Source organism: Nerophis lumbriciformis, linkage group LG27 (assembly GCF_033978685.3).
Source record: "Nerophis lumbriciformis linkage group LG27, RoL_Nlum_v2.1, whole genome shotgun sequence".
Taxonomy (NCBI): domain Eukaryota; kingdom Metazoa; phylum Chordata; class Actinopteri; order Syngnathiformes; family Syngnathidae; genus Nerophis; species Nerophis lumbriciformis.
The window spans coordinates 18,666,109-18,685,130 of record NC_084574.2 but is presented as its reverse complement, the minus strand read 5'-3'; the positions used below and the strand labels follow the sequence as shown (position 1 = coordinate 18,685,130).

General features: G+C 39.4%; 1 protein-coding gene across 1 annotated transcript in view; it reads left to right on the top strand.

Moving 5' to 3' along the window:
- LOC133570081 (uncharacterized) overlaps nucleotides 1–14,201 on the top strand; it is a 37,721-nt gene extending 23,520 nt beyond the window's left edge. Inside the window, exons 3-8 of the mRNA XM_061922736.2 lie at nucleotides 450–542; nucleotides 638–733; nucleotides 7,191–7,307; nucleotides 10,179–10,412; nucleotides 10,517–10,866; nucleotides 12,571–14,201. Of these exons, the coding sequence (XP_061778720.2) occupies nucleotides 450–542; nucleotides 638–733; nucleotides 7,191–7,307; nucleotides 10,179–10,412; nucleotides 10,517–10,866; nucleotides 12,571–13,050 (1,370 nt within the window). The 3' untranslated portion in view covers nucleotides 13,051–14,201. The remainder of the gene's footprint in view (nucleotides 1–449; nucleotides 543–637; nucleotides 734–7,190; nucleotides 7,308–10,178; nucleotides 10,413–10,516; nucleotides 10,867–12,570) is intronic.
- Nucleotides 14,202–19,022: the final 4,821 nt, after the last annotated feature.

Genomic DNA, 19,022 nt, shown 5'->3' with positions numbered 1-19,022 from the left:
CTAGTGGACACATTTAGAATAGCTGTTTCTTTCATTCCAAAAATTTTCGCTCATTTTTATGCTTAGCAAACTCAGCCCGCGGGCCGGATAAAACCTGTTCGCGGGCCTGATCCGTTTGACACCCCTGGTCTAAGTACATTTACTCGAGAAAAAAACAACCTTTTATAAATCTGTGATCGATCAAGATTGATTAGTTAGCTGCAGACAAAATGCGATTAATCGCAATGAAACATTTTAATTGTTTGACAGCCGTTTTAACAATATGAACAACAAAACAAAAAACAGAAGAGAACTAAAAAAATCTCAATTTTCTTACACAAGTAACAATCTGATATGGATATAAACCGTTGTATTGTTATTATTGATATTTGGATCGACCCACCACTCTTGCAAAGTGGGTGGTTTCGCAGCATCAATCATTCCGACTAAAAATCTGCTCCTCTAACCAGGAAAAGTAAATGAGGGTCCAGCACTGAGGGACCTCTCCCACATTGAGGACACACTGCGACTGGCAGCTGCTGAACCCTCACCTCAGTTGACAGGTAAGGAATGGAATCAAAATATGATTTAAACTGTGATGCAAACACCACACACTGTAGCGTGTTCTCCCACCCATATTGTCTTTACGTCTTTTTAGCCGCAATGAAGAAACTACTGAACGTCTACCACACCGCCATCAAACCAGTAGAGCAAACCTACAAGTACAATGAACTCAGGCAGCATGAAGTCTCAGGTGAGCAAATCATATGTGTCACATATCTGAGTTAAAATAAGGTTAGGTCGGATCAGACCTGCTCAGTGGCCTTGGGGTTTGAGTGTCCGCCCTGAGATCGGTAGGTCGTGAGTTCATACCAAAGACTATAAAAATGGGACCCATTACCTCCCTGCTTGGCACTCAGCATCAAGGGTTGGAATTGGGGGTTGAATCACCAAAATGATTCCCGGGCGCGGCCACTGCTGCTGCTCACTGCTCCCCTCACCTCCCAGGCGGTGGAACAAGGGGATGGGTCAAATGCAGAGGGTAATTTCTCCACACCTAGTGTGTGTGTGACAATCATTGGTACTTTAACTTTAACTTTCATCAGTTGGTGCATGTGTGGGGTACGGTTCTGTATCATACCTAAACATTTGCATTTAAAAATAAGGCCAACTTTTCATAACATCAGTTTTTTTAACACATGGTGTCGCATACCGAGTTGAATAGATGGTCTCTTAAACTGATGGTAACAAAAATAGCTACAAAAACAACAGTTTGTTTACATGTACAACTTTATGTATGGATGGTATAGCTCGGTTGGTAGAGTGGCCGTGCCAGCAACTTGAGGGTTGCAGGTTCGATCCCAGCTTTTGCTATCCTAGTCACTGCCGTTGTGTCCTTGGGCAAGACACTTTACCCACCTGCTCCCAGTGCCACCCACACTGGTTTAAATGTAACTTAGATATTGGGTTTCACTATGTAAAGCGCTTTGAGTCACTTGAGAAAAAAGCGCTATATAAATGTAATTCACTTCACTTCACTTCACTTTCACTGACACTGCTACAGAAAGACGTGTTTTATGCCACTCCTTCTTTGTCTCATTTTGTCCACCAAACATTTTATGCTGTGCGTGAATGCACAAAGGTGAGCTTTGTTGATGTTATTGATTTGTTGGAGTGCTAATCAGGCATATTTGGTCACTGCAAGCTAATCGATGCTAACATGCTATTTAGGCCTGCTATATGTACATATTGCATCATTATGCCTCGTTTGTATGTATATTGAGCTCATTTAATTTCCTTTACTTATGTCCTCTGTGTATTTAGTTTATTTTTTCATGTTTAATGACACATTATCTGTGTGTAATATTGGCTGCATTTCTCATAGTTGTTTGTGTGCCATGTTGTTCCAGACCACAGCAAATGTTACCCAGCTTGTAAAGATTGTAATACATCCATTAGAACAGGGGCCGGCAACCCACGGCTCGAGAGCCGCATTCTTTAGCGCCGCCCTAGTGGCTCTGGAGCTTTTTCAGAAATGTATGAAAAATGGAAAAAGATGAGGGGAAAACAATCTATTTTTTGTTTTAATATGGTTTCTGTAGGAGGACAAACATGACACAAACCTCCCTAATTGTTATAAAGCACACTGTTTATATTAAACATGCTTCACTGATTCGAGTATTTGGCGAGCACCGTTTTGTCCTACTAATTTTACTAACTTAGTTTGTTTACATGTATAACTTTCTAGGACGTGTTTTATGCCACTTTTTTTTCTGTCACATTTTGTCCACCAAACTTTTAAGGTTGTGCATGAAAGGTGAGTTTTGTTGATGTTATTGACTTGTGTGGAGTGCTAATCAGACATGTTTGATCACTGCATGACTGCAAGCTAATCGATGCTAACATGCTATTTAGGCTAGCTATATGTACATATTGCATCATAATGCCTCATTTGTAGCTATATTTGAGGTCATTTAGTTTCCTTTAAGTTCTCTTAATTCAATTTATATCTCATGACACACTATCTGTATGTAATATGGCTTTTAGTTTTTTGCGGCTCCAGACAGATTTTTTTTTGTATTTTTGGTCCAATATGGCTCTTTCAACATTTTGGGTTGCCGACCCCTGCATTAGAAGAAGACGGCCTGTCGTTTCCTTTAACTTGGACACACACATCTTGTCATGTCTGTGATCATGTTTTGTTTAGTTATGTTTTGCTTGGTTTTTGGACACTTTTTAGTTCTTGTCTTCACTCCCTTGCTTTGGCACCATAGTAACCATTAGTTTCACCTGGTTCACATCCTCATGTCACGCACCTGTCTCACGTTTTCACATTGTGAGTCACGCACCTGTTTTCACTAATCATGTCACCAGTATTTAAGCTTGTTGTTGCCAGACAGTCAGCCTGGTGACATTATCCTATCTTACCCCTGACATTCTGGATTTGCTCTGCGCTGACTTATTTCATGCTTGTATTGCATGCCATAGTTTTCATGCTTTTCACGTCACAAGTGTAGTTTTTATTGTTCATAGTTTCTGCCTTTGTGCAAGTTTTGTTTCATTAGTCAAGTTTGTTCTCCACCATTGTGCGCGCCTTTTGTTTGCTTCTTTTTTTGTACGGTAGTCTGTTAGTGTTAAAATAAAAAATATGTACTTACATTCATGTCTTGCCCGCGCCAACTTTCCTTTGCATTCCGGGAAAACAAACCCCAAGGCCCACGTATTGACACATCTATACATTTGACCATTCTAAGACAGTCATTTCCAGGAGTTATCTCACCCTCTGAGAAGTTTTACTAATGGTTTCCAATGTTGTAAAAAGGTGTAGAATAAATATTACATTTCAACATTTCTGTCAACAAATATTTGCGTCAGCCTGCGACACATAGTCATTTTGATAGTAGGCCATTATAGCTAATTAGCCACATACATCATGTGTTGCCTTCATTATAACACTTATAAAAGGCTTTTAATTTTTTGCGGCTCCAGACCGATTACTTTTTTGTATTTGTGGTCCAATATGGCTCTTTCAACATTTTGGGTTGCCGACCCCTGGTTTAGGGCCACACAAAATGTCGTACAACTCCAACACCGTAAATTTAAATGGAAATTCCAGGTCTTTACTCTATGACGTCTCAATCAGATGTGTGCTTATTCTACTGTCATTTATTAAGAATGTTAATTTGTGGATATTAATCATGAAATGCTGTTACTAGATTACAGAATTTCTCATAAAAAGATACATTTTAGAGATCGAAAGTTACAGGAATGTACATTTTATTCCACGCTTACATCTCATTTTGCAAATTGTGAATGTTTTTAGGGGAGCTAAATGTGATATTTGAAAGGGGACTACACATCCTTTTCAAAGCAGGACCCCCACCCAGACATACAATGCTAGTACATAGCTCATGAAAAACTAAATTGTTTTGTTATTTTCATTTTAAGTGGGCAAAATCACCTATATTATAAAAAAAAATCTCATGGAAATGACTGCTGTCAATTTTTTATTATCATAAGACATTTAAATATTTATGATGTCTGGTTTGAAACAGGTGTGCTGCTTGTATGGCCACAGTGTGCACCAGTGACATGCGGTGAGGTTGATGGCTGGTGAGGCACTGACTTCATCACAGTCAGATTTACAAACATATGAACCCTAAAGAGTATCTTATTCACCATTTGATTGGCAACAATTAACGGGTTGTGTTTAAAAGCTCATACCAGCATTCTTCCCTGCTTGGCACTCAGCATCAAGGGTTGGAATTGGGGGTTAAATCACCAAAAATTATTCCCGGGCGCGGCGCCGCTGCTGCCCACTGCTGCCCACTGCTGCCCACTGCTCCCCTCACCTCCCAGGGGGTGAAGAAGAGGATGGGTCAAATGCAGAGGACAAATTTCACCACACCTAGTGTGACAATCATTGGTACTTTAACTTAACTTTAACTTTACACATACAAACTGTAGCACACAAAAAAGCACATTTAATTAAAAAAAACCTTATTATGGTCTTACCTTTACTTATAAGTGCGGGAACAGTGGTGTTCGTGTTGGAGGAGTTGTGAATGAATGAAATATGAAATCCGTGCTGCAGTCTGCAGGTGTACCTAATGTCGTGTCCCTGCAGTCGTTCACGGCTCCTCCGGCGCGAGCATTGTTGTTTTTGCACTTTTTGGCTCTTGTTAAGTGACTTTTTTTGGGTGGATTCGGTCTTGCACGTGGAGGGTTAGGGTGTGGGCTTTGGTTGGTGTGGCGCTCCTGTCGGAGGGTGCACTCTGCACGGGGGTGCATTAACCGGCACCAGGAGGCGGGATTACTGCGAGCCTCACACAGTGCGTCTTCGCAGCAGTTTTATGATCGCTCAGCACAAGAAATACGTTACACACATACAGTTGTTGACAAAATACACTGTACATTATATACCTCAGCTAACTAAACTATGGAAATGTAAAATATAGTTCATATAGCAATACGGTCTCACTGCACAGCAGTCCAGCAGTTAGCCGAGTCATTGCGCAATCTATGTTGAGGCACAACTGAGTGACGTGCCTCAACTGGCTGCTGATCACCGCACGTCTCTTCTCAGTATTTGAACGGCAAATGTGAAAATTCAGCTATTTTGAATAAAAATAATCGAAAACTGGTGAACTTAAATGGAAAATAACTTTATAGTATAATCACTGAATACATATAACAATTTAATTAATTTGTTTTCTTTTTACATTTTTTTTCTTTCCATGATGGCAGGTGAGGCCCCGCCTCACATGCCTCTAGTGACCGCACGTCACTGGTGTGCACGTATGCTCCACTGAATGCTCAGGGAGTTTTTGCGTTTGCTTACACACACAAAATATTAGAGGGAACATTGGTCATAGGTCATATTGAGATACGTTGTTTTTCTCCCAGGGCCTTTAGATGTATGAATGCAATATACCCTATATGAATATTTATCAGCAATACTGTGTCAACTTGTCTTGGGCCTTAATTAGCTATGTTGTTGCAGTAATACTTTGACCACATTTACTAAAATGTGATTTAGTAGAGTGCAGTCCTCCACCAAGATTAGATTTTTTTTAAAGAAATTTGAAGTAGTATATTTGCATTGTTGGTCCATGTGCCAACCCTCTACAAAGTTTTGTATTTTAAATGCAATCCTGGTAATTGTACTGGTATACTCTATTGACACCATTTTTGACGATCGGTCACTTCATTTTTGTTTGTGCTTCTTTGTTTTGTATTTACTTCCTATCAGTGCTCTTATTTTGTTTCCATTTCCTGCTTTTCCCGCTGAGCGCTGTGTTTTTCACTTGCTGTTGATTGGCAGCCGGTCCACACCAGCTGCCAATCAGCATGTTCCTATTTATGCTTGTCTCGCGCGCTCCTCAGTGCTGGAGGATTGATTTATGTTTGAACTGTTACATGCAAGACTGTTTTCTCTCTGTTTATCCGATTAAAATCCTCTTACCTGAGCTTCGTCCTCCTAGTTCCTGCATCTTGGGGTCACAACAACTGCAGCCATGCGAGTTTGTGAGACCATTGCTGTGAAACAACACAATCAGTTGTGGTTTCAGACTACCTTTATTTTATTTATTGATTTTTTTTTTTTATCTTTGTATTATATTTATTGATTAAATGATGTATTTATTTGCTAGTTTTTCTGCTTGTACCCAGTAATTATGGTCACAAGATGGCACAGGCAAGAATGTTAGGGAATCTGATGCAGTGCATTGAAAATAAAAAAAAAAGGTTTTTAAAAACACGCGCTTTTAAAAATAGCTGTTGTAGTGTATTTCTGGTCTTGTCATCCTTGTACGGACAGAAGGTTGTCTGGCCAGTGCGGCAGGACCAAAAGAGACATCGGAGATGCTTTACTGAACCAAAAGTTGCTTTATTACAAGCGAGTGTTATTATACAGGTCTGCCGTACACGGAGGAACCTAGGTCAAAAAAAATAAAGAATTCTAAGCTGGAGAAGCCAAACCACCAGCGGTGCGGTCAGGCTTAGGCCTGACACAGGGAAAAGGACGACCCTGCCATGCAGAGTTCGACAGGATATGGAGGGTATGGCATGGAGAGGGGTGTACCTGGGATGCTAGGTACACTGTTGAGCCCTCTGGAGACGTCGTGGGCTTCAATCAACGAAACGTCGATGAAGCAGGGTGCCCACCCGAAGACCCCAATGACATACTTACCCTCCCTTTCACCACTCCACACCGACAGCTACCGTCAAGATTGTTCCTACTTACCAAAGGGATTGAAACATCTAGTTCTATTTGCTTTACTAATTCGTACTTCCTGTCTGTGTGTGTGCGCTAGGTCAGGAGAGCACATGCTGACCATAAAAGGAGATGTTTGTGTGTAAGTGTCTGGAAAACAACTGATTCAAGTCATAACTTAAATGTTGGCATTGAGCTACACATGTAGTCTCTTCTCAAGGATATGGTTATCACTTTTGCATTCCGAAGTCCCAATTAGGGTCTCTTTCCTACGAGAAATGATCCAATCCACCTGCGAATGTCAAACTAAGGGGACGTATCTATTTATGTGCTCAAACTGAAATACCACTATTTAATTACACTTGGTGGTTTGTTTTCTCCAAGGTGAATACGAACATTCACCATATGTAGAACATAATATGAGTTAATTAATTCACTTCACTGTAAAATAAATCCGACATTAATGACCTTTTTTTTTTCTCCAATTCCATTACAGATGGAGAGATACACTCAAAGCCTATGGTTCTGTTCCTTGGACCCTGGAGTGTTGGCAAGTCCTCTATGATCAACTACCTGCTCGGTCTTCATGGCACATCACAAGAACTCTATACAGGTTGGTGAATCTACTTGACCACACAGTTTTATTTAGCATTTGAGCCACGTAGGGTCTCAAATCTGCAACTTTCAGTTTTTCAAACAGGATGTTGGTTGTCACACTTTTTACTCCAGTGTACATAGCTGATCATCAAAACATGTTGCTAGTCATTCCTACGTTAAATAAAAGCTTAAAGTGTTTGCTTGAAATGTGTATCCCTCTCATACTAACAATGAGCTAATAAACTGTCTCTCTGACACATTGTGACAACAATGGGTTGGTTGTCACGTTGTTATTTAAATAATAATAATCTCGCCACACCTAGTGTGTGTGTATGACAATCATTGGTACTTTAACTTTAACTTTAACTTTAAATGTAAAATGTACCTGTTGATAAATACCTAACTTCATGCATCTTAACACAAAATGGGCAAGGAACATGAACAGGAGACACATCTTTAGGCCAGCCTACTGTATGTGTGATATGTATGAATACTGTATATGAGTATATGTAACAATCAGGTTCAAAGACTATGTGATGACCAACCCCTACTGGAATTTCTGGCTCGCATCGAGACTAAGGTATATGTCAGGGGTCCCCAACTACGGCCTGTGGAAAGTCCCAAGTTTAAAAAAATATATATATATGTATATATATATATATATATATATATATATATCCATCCATCCATCCATCCATCCATTTTCTACCGCTTATTCCCTTTGGGGTCGCGGGGGCGCTGGAGCCTATCTCAGCTACAATCGGGCGGAAGGCGGGGTACACCCTGGACAAGTCGCCACCTCATCGCAGGGCCAACACAGATAGACAGACAACATTCACACTCACATTCACACACTAGGGCCAATTTAGTGTTGCCAATCAACTTATCCCCAGGTGCATGTCTTTGGAAGTGGGAGGAAGCCGGAGTACCCGGAGGGAACCCACGCAGTCACGGGGAGAACATGCAAACTCCACACAGAAAGATCCCGAGCCCGGGATTGAACCCAAGACTACTCAGGACCTTCGTATTGTGAGGCAGATGCACTAACCCCTCTGCCACCGTGATATATATATATATATATATATATATATATATATATATATTGTTTTATTATTATTTTTAAAAATCTGTCCTTTTTAATCAATTTTCTACCGTTTGTTACTCTTGATGTCTCCTAGCCGCTCAGGCAAATCATATTGTCTAAAAATGCATTTTCCCATCGATAACCTGACATCATCGCATATGTACATATATACATATACATATATACATATATACATATATATATATATATATATATATATATATATATATATATATGTAAATACGTATGTAGGGTGTACCCCGCCTTCAGCCCGATTGTAGCTGAGATAGGCTCCAGCGCCCCCCGCGACCCCGAAGGGAATAAGCGGTAGAAATGGATGGATGGATGGAATACGTATGTGTATACATATATATACATATGTAAATACGTATGTGTGTATATATATATATATATATATATATATATATACATATGTATACATATGCAGCCCGGCCCCCGGCCAAATTGTTTTAACCCCCGAGTCAAAAAGTTTGGCGATCCCTGGTATATGTGATAACCAATCCCAAAGGGAGTCTGAGGACCAGCGCCAACTGGAATGTCTTGCGAGCATCAAGACTAACAACAGTGTATTAACCGTGTAGTTAATAACTATCTAAACTTTAGTTTTCCGTTCACACTTTTTAAGGGTAACAATTGTTTTGTCATGAACAATTGTTTGTGTGTAAAAGCCTAAAAGACAAACTTTAGTCGTTCTAGGATTTTGCAGGCTTTTTTTGTGATTGTTGCGGCTTAAAATGCCTAAATTTGCGGCAGCTTTTTAATGTTGTGTTTCAATAACATTGAATCAACTTCTAATTTTCTGATTTTTTTTTATTGACAATTAAAGTGTTCCTTGAAACTTTACCCTAACTTTTTATTTTATTTTTTTAAACAAAACTGCATTGATGTTTTACTCGTTTTATACCGCACCGACTTCAAAGTAGACAGGCGGTAAAAGCACATACTCAGAGCTCATTGTCACAGTACTGTATTGTTGAAATTAATTATAACTAATGATATTAATAATTGATTATCATAGTAGAAGAAACACCACCAAAGATGTTCTGCTCTGTCGTCCACAAAATGCTAACATTCTCTTTGTATGTTTACGCTTGAAAAGTGTTTGTCCATCTTTAACATTTATTTATGTTCAAACACATTCAACCCCGCACCTTAACAGCATTTGTGAACTGTTGAGAGCAATCTCTAGCGATCCTTTTTGTGGATAAATGAGAGACAATGAGAGTATATCATTACACTTCAACATCTCTGACATGTAAAGACTCCCTCTTGGCTAAATCAGGGTTGTAAATGAGAATCTGCTCTTATTTGTCTGACGTAGGATAAATAAATGTAAAAAAATATATATATATATAAATACATGTAAACTAGGAAGTGAGAATGCTGGTGTGTTGCTAAATATTTACAAACTGCATTACCCAGAAAGTTTAGCGCTGAAGACATGAACCAGAAGTAGGTCTGATAACCAGGAGGACAACAATTGTGTCGTTTAAAAGTTGCAAGACCGCATATACTGTAATGAGGTTGAATTTGGGGAAATTTGCGTGATCACAACATCGTGAAATCCTGGAGGGATTGCTTGTCTTACTCTAGAGAAGACTATGTAGGTAAGCTCTGATCCTAATGTTGTAAATTTCTATACCATAATTTCAAAGACAAGATATGGCAAGATATGAGTTTGACAACCAACCACATTTTCCCCAACTTCTAAATACTGACAAGTGGGATGAAACAGCCCATCCAACAGTCCAAAGAAATATCATATTGATACCCTTCTGCCAGGTGCTGAACCCACTACATCCGAGTACACCGTCATTATGCACGGAGAGAAGTTGCGCACAATAGAGGGCGTCGTTATGGCGGCCGACACCTCGCGTTCCTTCTCCCCCTTGGAAAAGTTTGGTCAAAGCTTCCTGGAACGACTGGTGGGCTACGAGATGCCCCACAAGCTGCTTGAGAGGGTCACCATTGTTGATACCCCCGGTATCATCGAAAACCGCAAACAGCAGGAGAGAGGTGACCTATGGGATTAATCATGATTGACTTTTGGTGAATCAGTTACTGTACATACACGGTTGTTTTGTATAACTTAAACCATGTACTGTACCCCCCACCTTTAGGATACCCTTACAACGAGGTGTGCCAGTGGTTCATTGACCGAGCTGATCTCATTTTCCTGGTGTTCGACCCCACCAAACTTGACGTTGGTGGGGAGCTTGAACTGCTCTTCAGACTGATGAAGGGACGCGAGTCCCAAATCCGCATAATCCTCAACAAGGCGGACAGTCTCTCCACCCAGGACCTGATGAGGGTCTACGGGGCCCTGTTCTGGAGCATGGCGCCCCTCATCAATGCCACGGAACCTCCTCGGGTGTATGTGAGCTCTTTCTGGCCTCAGGACTATGCAGTAGATACCAGTCAGGACCTCTTTATGAAAGAGGAGATCTCTCTGCTAGAGGACCTCAACCAGGTATGACTTTTTATTGACATGGTGTCTTAGAATCCATTAAGCACTAGCTGTCAAGTGTGAGAGAATGTAACAATATCAATATTTTGCAAGCATTACCAAATAAATACCAAAAATATGCACCATTGATAAAAAATGAAACTGCTTCTGTCATGGTGGAGAAGTGGTGACAAGATGAGGTGGACAGTAAAAGTCAATCAATGAATCAATCAAAGTGTATTTATTCAAATTAATCAGAAGTGTCTCAAAGGGCTGCACAAGTCACAACGACATCCTCGGCTCAGATCCCGCATCAGGGCAAGAAAAAACTCAACCCAATGGGATACAATGAGAAACCTTGGAGGGGACCCCCCTGGGCGACCGGTGCAATGGATGTCGAGTGGATCGAGTTAATAGTGTGAAAGTCCAGTCCATAGTGGGGCCAGCAGGGAATCATCTTGAATGGAGACAAGTCAGCAGCGCAGAGACGTCCCCAACTGATGCACAGATGAGTGGTCCATCCCGGGTCCAAACTTTGAACAACTCGCGCCTCATCTGTGGTCACCTAATAACCTCTTCACGCAGGAAAGGAGGCAAGACCAGAAAAAGAGACGGCAGATCAACTGGTCTAAAAGAGAGGTCTATTTAAAGGCTAGAGTATACAAATGAGTTTTAAGATGGGACTTATATGCTTCTCCTGAGGTAGCATCTCCAACTGTTACCGGGAGGGCATTCCAGAGTACTGGAGCCCGAATAGAAAACGCTCTATAGTCCGCAGACTCCGGGAATCCCTAATAAGCCAGAGTTCTTAGAACGCAGATTTCTTGCCGGGACATATGGTACAATACAATCAGCAAGATAGGATGGAGCTAGACCGTGTAGTATTTTATAGGTAAGTAGTAAAACCTTAAAGTCGCATCTAAAGTGCACAGGAAGCCAGTGCAAGTGAGCCAGTATTGGCGTAGTATGATATAAATAACAACAGAAATATGCATCATTGATAAAAATAAAACTGCTTCGGTCATGGTCGAGATGTGGTGGCAAGATGAGGTGGACAGTAAAAGGAGGGTAGCAAGGACAAAGCAGCAATGGAGTGTTGCTCAAAGAGGTTTAATCCAAAAGACCTAAGTAACTCAGGATCCCGAAAATACAAAACAAAGTAGAACTGTCCAAAGCACACAAAACAAGGGAACAGGCTATTAGCACAAACAATAGCTTGGAGCAGGACTCGCCAAAAAGGACATATGACGTTTGGTCGAAGACCAGACAAACTGTGAACAAAATACACAGAATAATTAGACAACTGAATACAAAGACAAGACAACAAACTGTGAACTAAATACACAGAATAATTAGACAACTGAACACACCTGCCTAGACAAAAGAGGACGGAGTGAGTCAATTGGAGGAAACGAGGGCCAGGAAAAGACACAGTTGCAACTGATGACACGTGGAACAAAACAAGACAGCGAGAAAAAGATTGTGACAGTACCTTCACCCCAAGGGACATATTCCACATGTCCCAAAGTCCAAAATTTAAAAAAAAAAAACAGAAACAGATCATGACAGTACCCCCTCCCCAAGGGACAGAGTCCAAATCTTCCAGACAGGTCATGACAGCCTCATTGTGACACATTCTAAACCAAGAAGTGACAAGCTACCATACAAACATACTTTTCGTACCAGTATCTTTTCCTTCATCCTCATACCTTGTTCTTGTCCCTGCAGGTGATTGAGAACCAGATCGAGAATAAGATTGCGTTCATCCGGCAGCATGGCATCCGTGTGCGCATCCATGCCCTCCTTGTGGACCGTTATCTGCAGACCTACTACGACAAGGTGGGCTGGTTTAATGACCCCCATGAGGTGTTCCACGACATCGTCACTGACCCAGACAAGTACTACATCTTCAAGTCCATTCTGGCCAAGACTAACGTCAGCAAGTTTGACCTGCCTAGTAAGGAGGCCTATCAGGATTTCTTCGGCGTGAATCCAATCTCCAACTTCCAGCAGCTGTGCTACTACTGCAGCTGGCGCGGCGACTGCATGCTGGATCGCTTAGAGAAGGCCATCTCGCAGGAGCTCCCCAATCTACTTATGAGTGTCAGCAAGGGCATGCCTGCCCCGACTCCCCAAACCTCAACCTCCGCCGCCTGCAAGGGGCCTGAGTGTGAGGAGAAACCCAAAAATCGTTGGAGGAAGCAGTGAGATGGATAAGAAATGTGGAGGGTGAAAAACCACAGAAGCAGCAGCCTTGCAGGGGCTTTTCTGCATATTGAGGATTCTAGAAACTGAACAAGGACGGCAAAACAGAGAATGGGACAGAACATTTGCCAAGGTGTACCATGCCTACCAGGGTACAAAAAACATAATAAGAAATTAGGGCTGTCAAATTTAACACATCATGAGAATAATCACAACAAATTATCACAGTACGCAGATTTATTCTGACAATGCGTCCTTCTTTACCTTAACCACGGATGGTTACCTGAAAGGAGGCATGGGTTGTTACAGGGTCTAGGGCTGCAGGTATTGATTATTTAAGTAATCAAGTAATCTATCGATTATTTTGTTCGGATAATCGAGTAATAGGAAAAAACACACCTGAAATCGTATTTGGGGGAAAATAATTCAAATAAACCATTTTTTTTCTTACTTCCCATAATCTTCACTATTTTTTCCTAATAAATGCACACCAGCAACATTGGAATTGCAACATGTGTTCATTATTTGAAAAAAATAAAATAAAAAGTTTGATGCCCCACAAATCGCAGTGTCCACTCACCACCACTCTGATAAAGCACTCTATTGCAGTGGCCATGCGGAAAATAAGGCCGCATATTTAACGTTTTTTGCAATTGTTATTAATTAGACTCAAACAATTAATCGAAGCAAAAAATATATAAATCTAAGTTTTTTTCTAATCGATTTAATCTTACACGGTCAGTGATGAGGTCAATACATACGGTGTGTTTAGTGGCAAATTTTTCACTATTATTAAATTTTAGATAAAACTGTTACTAAAGTTTGAGCAAAAAAATTACGAACATTCAAGTAAAACATAAAAAAAATGTTTGATATTCTGATGATAAAATTGCTTTGTGTCGAAATATTGGTGTCTTTTTTTTAAAGTTTCTTTAAATTATGCAAGCAAGTAATTTACTGTGATTAATCGCCATTAATCAAAATTTACAAGTGTGATTAATCTGATTGAAAAAAATGTGTCGTTTGAAAGCACTGCTAAAAAAACATCAGATAGCCTATTTATTTTAAACGAAATGGTATGTGAAATGGGTTTTTCCAAATATAACACTTCAGATAGTCTTAGAACAATGATACTACTCTATGTTAAATGACATTGATACAAAGGGTAGTCATTCAGCTTTACAGCTGAATGACTACAATGTTTATTCTCCAAAGAGACAGCTCCCTCTGCAGTGGACATTTGGGTTTTGCATAACAGGGCTATTTGTAACTCTGACTAAAGAAAAAAATGTCCACTGCAAGAGGATACTGTTTCTTCGGGTGATATACGTGCAGAGGTCAGTAGAGTAGCTAAACATTGTACTCAAGTAAGAGTTCCGTTACTTTACAGCAGGGGTTTTTAAAATGTTTGACTTTGGAGCCCAACTTTTCCACTACAGAGAGGCCCAGGACCCACTCAAAATGTAAGGCTAAATTAGTAATTTTACTCTTGTTTTTAAGCATATTCAATAATAATATCTAACATACTTACAGTTAAAATCTTGTCAAATAATATGTAACCATGCGTTAATAGCAAATATTTTTATTTATTTAACACATAAATCTTATGTTTTGATCAGGCTGATTAGAAAAATATACACTAACCAAATACACTGCATAACAATGGACTCATAAATAACAAACGAAAAATTAATTAACATACTGTTGTGCTAAAATAAATAAACTAAATTAATAATGAGATAATATATACGTTAGGTGAGGAAAAAACACAGAGGCTATTTCATCCCTACAAGCCTGTTTCGCAGGTTTGCCTGCTCTTCAGGAATCCCCTGAACCTGTTTCGCAGGTTTCCCTGCGCCTCAGGAATCCCCTGAAGAGCAGGGAAACCTGCGAAACAGACTTGTAGGGATGAAATAGCCTCCGTGTTTTTTCCTGACCTAACGTATATTCCGCTATATTGAGCACTGTATAACGGAAAAACCACAGAAACCTCGACTATAATGAGATAATATATATAGTATAATTGTTTCTTCAATAAACAAATTCAGCTTTACCACTTTAGTCATACTGTTTGCTCTTAAGAAACTTCTCTATAAATTTAGGTCCAGACTTCTTCTGTGTGTTTGATATTGTCATAACTGCCACAAGTGGTGGAAAAGTGTATTACAACTGAGTATGGCTGTGGCTCATACAGACCCCCAGCTGAGAAACAGATGGCGGCCCACTAGGGAGTGCTTTCAGCCCAACAGGTTAAGAAACACTGCTTTACAGTAATGTGACTCAAGTAAAAGTAAAAAGTAGTCATCCAAATAACTACTTGAGTAAGAGTAGGTATTCACTGGAAAAAACTACTCAAGCACTGAGTAACTGGTGACTAACTTGATTTTTTTCGTAACTATTTTTAATAGTACTTACACACACCAACTTTGATTGTAGAGTGTGTGTGCGTGTGCTGTGTGTGTGTGTGTGTGTGTGTGTGTGTGTGTGTGTGTGTGTGTGTGTGTGTGTGTGTGTGTGTGTGTGTGTGTGTGTGTGTGAGTGTGTGTGTGTGTGAAAGAGAGACCCTACTGCAGTATTTACTACTACAGTGATCGAAATGAAACTCAATGAAACAAGGTAAAAGTAGTTTCTTATTTACAAAAAAATTCAAATAAAAGTAAAATGTACATAGCATTAAAACTGCTGCCAAATCCAATTGATTCAAAAAGTGGATGTAACCGAGTAAATGTAGCGTGTTACTACCCACCTCTGTATATATGTATGTATATATATATATATACAGGTAAAAGCCAGTAAATTAGAATATTTTCAAAAACTTGATTTATTTCAGTAATTGCATTCAAAAGGTGTAACTTGTACATTATATTTATTCATTGCACACAGACTGATGCATTCAAATGTTTATTTCATTTAATTTTGATGATTTGAAGTGGCAACAAATGAAAATCCAAAATTCCGTGTGTCACAAAATTAGAATATTACTTAAGGCTAATACAAAAAAGGGATTTTTAGAAATGTTGGCCAACTGAAAAGTATGAAAATGAAAAATATGAGCATGTACAATACTCAATACTTGGTTGGAGCTCCTTTTGCCTCAATTACTGCGTTAATGCGGCGTGGCATGGAGTCGACGAGTTTCTGGCACTGCTCAGGTGTTATGAGAGCCCAGGTTGCTCTGATAGTGGTCTTCTACTCTTCTGCGTTTTTGGGTCTGGCATTCTGCATCTTCCTTTTCACAATACCCCACAGATTTTCTATGGGGCTAAGGTCAGGGGAGTTGGCGGGCCAATTTAGAACAGAAATACCATGGTCCGTAAACCAGGCACGGGTAGATTTTGCGCTGTGTGCAGGCGCCGAGTCCTGTTGGAACTTGAAATCTCCATCTCCATAGAGCAGGTCAGCAGCAGGAAGCATGAAGAGCTCTAAAACTTGCTGGTAGACGGCTGCGTTGACCCTGGATCTCAGGAAACAGAGTGGACCGACACCAGCAGATGACATGGCACCCCAAACCATCACTGATGGTGGAAACTTTACACTAGACTTCAGGCAACGTGGATCCTGTGCCTCTCCTGTCTTCCTCCAGACTCTGGGACCTCGATTTCCAAAGGAAATGCAAAATTTGCATGGTTGGGTGATGGCCAGCCAACCACAGGGCAAACTTTGTGTTTTGTAATTTAATAATAATGATAACAATAATAATAAATGTAATTTATTGAGAAAAAGATGCTACAAATTGCCACTGTTGTGTTTTCTGTGTTTGCAAAGAGTCAAATGTGATATGCTGTGATTGTACAGTTTTGAAGTGAAACACCAATGTGATGTCCTCAAATCTAATGCAGCATTTCTAGAAGATGCATAGTCCCATCAGCGATAGTTGTCACGTTTTACTTGTTTCCATTTCCACCTTTTCTGCAACAGGACTAAAACAAACAATACATTAATCTTTAGGGCAGTGGTTCTCAAACTTTGTACCACCTCAGAAAACATTTGGCTCTCCAAGTGTTACCATGATGATTACCATTAAAATACAGTAGCGCAGTAGGCGTAAATGTTCATTAAAGACATAATTGCCAAGCCGTTCTTTGTTTTGTTTTTCTGTGTTTTTCCTGTGTTTTTGGTTCATTTCCTATCTTGTGCTCTTATTTTTTTTCTTTTCCTGTTCTGGTTGCATTTTCACTACACTAGCTTCACACACTGCCTTTTAGTGCTGTCTTCATCACCTGGGAGTGATAAGTATTATGATTTTCACCTGCTGCTAATCCTCACCCATGGGCAGTATTTAAGCCAGTCACATTTCTTTGAGGGTCTGGGATGATTGCAAAAGTTTGGTGTCTTGAGTATCAGAGGAGCTTTCATAATGCGTTTTTTTTTTTCTGCATTTCTTTTTTAATATTAGCTATCCTACGCTATTTTTACATGCACAGTTTCCTCGTGCTTGTTTTGTGCATATCCCTGTTGCACTCTACCTTGGATTTTTTTATACTTTTTGGATATTAAACACTTCTTACCCTGCAAGCCTATTGCTTTTTTTTTTTTTTTTTTAGATAACGACCTCTAGTAAGAAGAGCCTTCTAAACAGAGGTTTTATTTAACAAGTATTTTTTTTATATTTTTGGCCACTGTAACGTTACAGTTTGAACAGTAACACTGTGTGAATATTTAATTGATTCTTTGGCTTTCCACTAGACGAAGCCCACGTACCACAGTTTGAGAATCACCGTTCTGAACAATCTTACCAGTCTGGTTGTGATTCAATGATTGCCCTGAGATCACACTATTACAATGACATTGATGAATTAGAATTTTTGCAAGTACATTTAACCATCGGGGTGGGAATCTTGGGCACCTAGCGATTCAGTCCGATTCCAGTTCCTGGCTATTCGATTCAAAATCGACTCTCGACTCAACACGACTCTTGATTCAAACCGATTCTCCCAATGTATTTGATATAACACTTTTTCATGTTTCTACGGCTTAAAAAAAGCTCCTTCTGTTTGCATGAAGATGGCCTAAAATGTCTTTAACCCTTGTGTGGTGTTCGGGTCTGTGGGACCCGCTTTCATTTTTTATTAAAATAAAAATGATACAATTAATTAATTTTTCAAACTGAGACTCACTGACTTTGGCTCATTTTCTGTGAAGAACATATATTAAAATACATATTTAATGACCACACACCATACACCCCCCCCCTACACATTTCTTTTTCTTTTTTTTTCTTTTTATTTTTATTGCCATCCAGCATCAGACATTCCTATCCATTACATCATATTCACATCAATCATACATCTATTGTCTGCCCTAAATGTCAAAATATTTTTGTTTATATCCCACCCATACCACTCAGCCCCCCCCCCAAAAAAGAAAGAAACAACAAAAAAACAAAGTAATATCTACAAATACATCAATTAAATAAACAAAGAAAGAGGGGGGGGGGGAAAAGAAGGAAGAAGAAATAAAAAAAATAAATAAATAAAAAAAGAAGATAAATAAATAATACATTAATAATAATAGTAATCAAAAATAAAATAAAATATAAACAGATTCCCATATATATATATATATATATATATATATATATATATATATATATATATATATATATATATATATATATCATCAGGAGAATCTCCTGATGATTGAGGGTACCCCCCCTCATGAAACAGGCCTGTAGAGATGAAATAGTCTTGTGATTTTTTTCCCCCACACATACATATATTGCGCTCTACTACGGTATCGAGCACTATTTTTTGGATAACCTTATTAAAACATATATATATAATATATATATATACCCACACATACATATATATATATATAAATATATAAATACATATATATACATACATACATATACACTTGTAGGGAGTAATCCCCTTTTTTTTCCCTACACATTTCTATTACATATAAGATGTCCTGGTCCACTGGACCTAATAGAAGTGTGGAAATTGATGTTCTGTGTACCACACACACAC